At 52.6% G+C, this 2,276-nt stretch overlaps 1 protein-coding gene and 1 non-coding gene across 2 annotated transcripts; one reads left to right on the top strand and one right to left on the bottom strand.

Moving 5' to 3' along the window:
* The first annotated feature begins 258 nt into the window (after window positions 1–258).
* On the top strand, window positions 259–1,759 carry LOC127295243 (plastid-lipid-associated protein 6, chloroplastic). The gene is made up of 4 exons (XM_051325155.2): window positions 259–667; window positions 773–1,012; window positions 1,113–1,239; window positions 1,345–1,759. Exons 1-4 carry the CDS (start codon window positions 437–439, stop codon window positions 1,560–1,562), a joined length of 816 nt encoding a protein of 271 aa, XP_051181115.1. The 5' UTR covers window positions 259–436; the 3' UTR covers window positions 1,563–1,759.
* A 106-nt stretch (window positions 1,760–1,865) lies between these two features.
* On the bottom strand, window positions 1,866–1,937 carry TRNAP-UGG (transfer RNA proline (anticodon UGG)). The gene has a single exon. It is a non-coding gene; the product is annotated as a tRNA-Pro (tRNA).
* Window positions 1,938–2,276: the final 339 nt, after the last annotated feature.

The following is a 2,276-nucleotide window of genomic DNA, read 5'->3' as shown; positions in this document are numbered from 1 at the left end:
GTGGGTGAAGAGAGGAGGTAGGATGAAACATCGCCGAGACGAGTGTTCGTGCTCACAGCTCACGTCTCAACTCAACGCGGCGCGTTGGAGCCACCACGACCTGGGCCACGTGGAACGGCCTGCGATGTGCCACCGCCGGCACCAAAGCGGAAGCTGTCAATTGGTCCGTTTACGCGTCCGAACGTGTGCCACTCCTCTTCGCGGCCAAGTGGTCAGCTCAGTCGTCCACCACAAAAAATTCCACGGCGCAAATATCTCCCCACCGTGCTGTTATTTTCCTTGAAGAACACAACAGCAGCTTCGCGTGCTCGTCTCTCATCTCTCGCAGGTTGACCTTTGCTATGCTATAATTGCCCCGATTGGAGGTTGTTGTAGTTTCCCTCGTCGCTCTGCTCGATTGGTTTGCTTGCTTGAGCTCAGCACGGGACCCTCGCCCATGGCAGCGCCGTCGTGGTCATCTTGCTGCGCCTCCACCTCCACTCGTCCTCTGCTTAGTCATATTGCGGGCAGCAAGAGCAGGAAGCTATGGTGGACAAGCGGCGGTGGTAGGGGCGGTAGCGGAGGGAAGACACAGCAGCTGTCCATCTGCGCGGTGGCGGCACCGGCCGCCGTGGACTACGCGGACACCGGCGCCGACGACGTGCCCTCGCTTAAATTCAAGCTGCTGGTGAGTGGTTCATAAGCATTCAGTCCCTGTCTCCCTTGCCAGACATTTCTTGGCCGCTATAGTTTGATGGATCCTTGATTTCTTGGCCTGATTTTGTGGATGCAGAGCGCGGTGTCCGGGCTCAACCGGGGCCTTGTAGCTAGCCAGGAGGACCTGGAGCGAGCGGATGCGGCGGCGAGACAGCTCGAGGCGGCGGCACCGGCTCCCGTGGACCTTGCCAAGGACCTCGATAAGCTGCAGGGGCGGTGGAGGCTGGTCTACAGCAGCGCGTTCTCGTCGCGGACCCTCGGTGGCAGCCGCCCTGGCCCGCCCACCGGCCGTCTCCTCCCAATCACCCTCGGACAGGTCAGTACTCGGGAGTCGGGAGCAATCTTGAACTGAACCGAAAACTGTTTCAGAAATGTGACGCGGAATTCCATCCCCAATTGCGTTTTGCGCGTCCCAGGTGTTCCAGAGGATCGACGTGGTCAGCGAGGACTTCGATAACATTGTGGAGCTCGAGCTCGGCGCGCCATGGCCGCTGCCGCCGGTCGAGGCCACGGCCACCCTGGCGCACAAGTTTGAGATCACCGGTGAGCCACCATGCCTGCTAAGCTCTTCGACACTGCCTGCGCACTTCTTTGCTTGACAGATGTTGTATGTCTGAATTCTTCTGATGGCTGCATTGCCACTGCCAGGAACCGCGAGCATTAAGATCAACTTCGACAAGACGACGGTGAAGACGAAAGGGAACCTGGCCCAGTTGCCTCTGCTGGAGGTGCCCCGCCTCCCGGACAACCTCAGGCCGCCGACGTCCAACACCGGGAGCGGCGAGTTCGAAGTGACCTACCTCGACGACGACACCCGCGTCACCCGGGGGGACAGGGGGGAGCTCAGGGTGTTCGTCATCTCATAAGACGATCTTCCGTTGAAATCTCTCCTCGATCTCCCTGCTCCGACTTATTTTTCGCCCCTAACTAGATACTAGTTATCTTGTAGCATTCTCTACCATGAGTTCTGTGTTGCTAAAAGTTTGCAAATGTTTCCATGTTACTGAAAATTCTGTGTTATTTATTATTGGGTTCGTCCAGAAAAGACGATCTTCTGTTTGAATTGTTCATGTGAAAAAAGTGCGTCCCCTATGGTCTCTGCCACGAAAGCATTGCATTAGCATACCATGGATGGAAATAATTAAAAACAAAACATAACAACAAAATTAGGGGCATTCCGAGAATCGAACTCGGGACCTCTCGCACCCAAAGCGAGAATCATACCACTAGACCAAATGCCCTGTGTGTTAAATGCGTGCTTAAAATGCAATTACACTAATCTTTTCTTCGGGCTCACATTCTTGATACTCAAAATACAATCAAAATATGAGTTCTATGTAAAAAATGCCTTTAAATTAATTTATGTTAAATTGTATATGTTTGTTATGGCAGCTAACTCACAAATCGAAGGCTAAAAACAGAAAATATTATATTCATAGGCTGGAAGAAAGAGGTACTCCCTCCGTTCCTGTATATAAGGGCAATAATAGTAATCGAGAAAAACTGATTAGAATTCTAATTTGTATGATATTCCTCATTAATAAAAATGCAGTCAACCAATCATAGAGAAAAAACCTCCG

The sequence above is a fragment of the Lolium perenne genome, chromosome 4 (assembly GCF_019359855.2).
Source record: "Lolium perenne isolate Kyuss_39 chromosome 4, Kyuss_2.0, whole genome shotgun sequence".
Classification (NCBI taxonomy): domain Eukaryota; kingdom Viridiplantae; phylum Streptophyta; class Magnoliopsida; order Poales; family Poaceae; genus Lolium; species Lolium perenne.
The sequence above is the reverse complement of the archived record's forward strand: the minus strand, read 5'-3'. Positions and strand labels throughout refer to the sequence as shown.

Excerpts from the sequence above, each read along its gene's own strand:
- LOC127295243 (XM_051325155.2), top strand. The coding sequence starts at position 437 with ATGGCAGCGCCGTCGTGGTCATCTTGCTGCGCCTCCACCTCCACTCGT. Across the intron at positions 668-772 it reads CGCTTAAATTCAAGCTGCTG|AGCGCGGTGTCCGGGCTCAA; the intron begins GTGAGTGGTTCA and ends TTGTGGATGCAG. Across the intron at positions 1,013-1,112 it reads TCCCAATCACCCTCGGACAG|GTGTTCCAGAGGATCGACGT; the intron begins GTCAGTACTCGG and ends TGCGCGTCCCAG.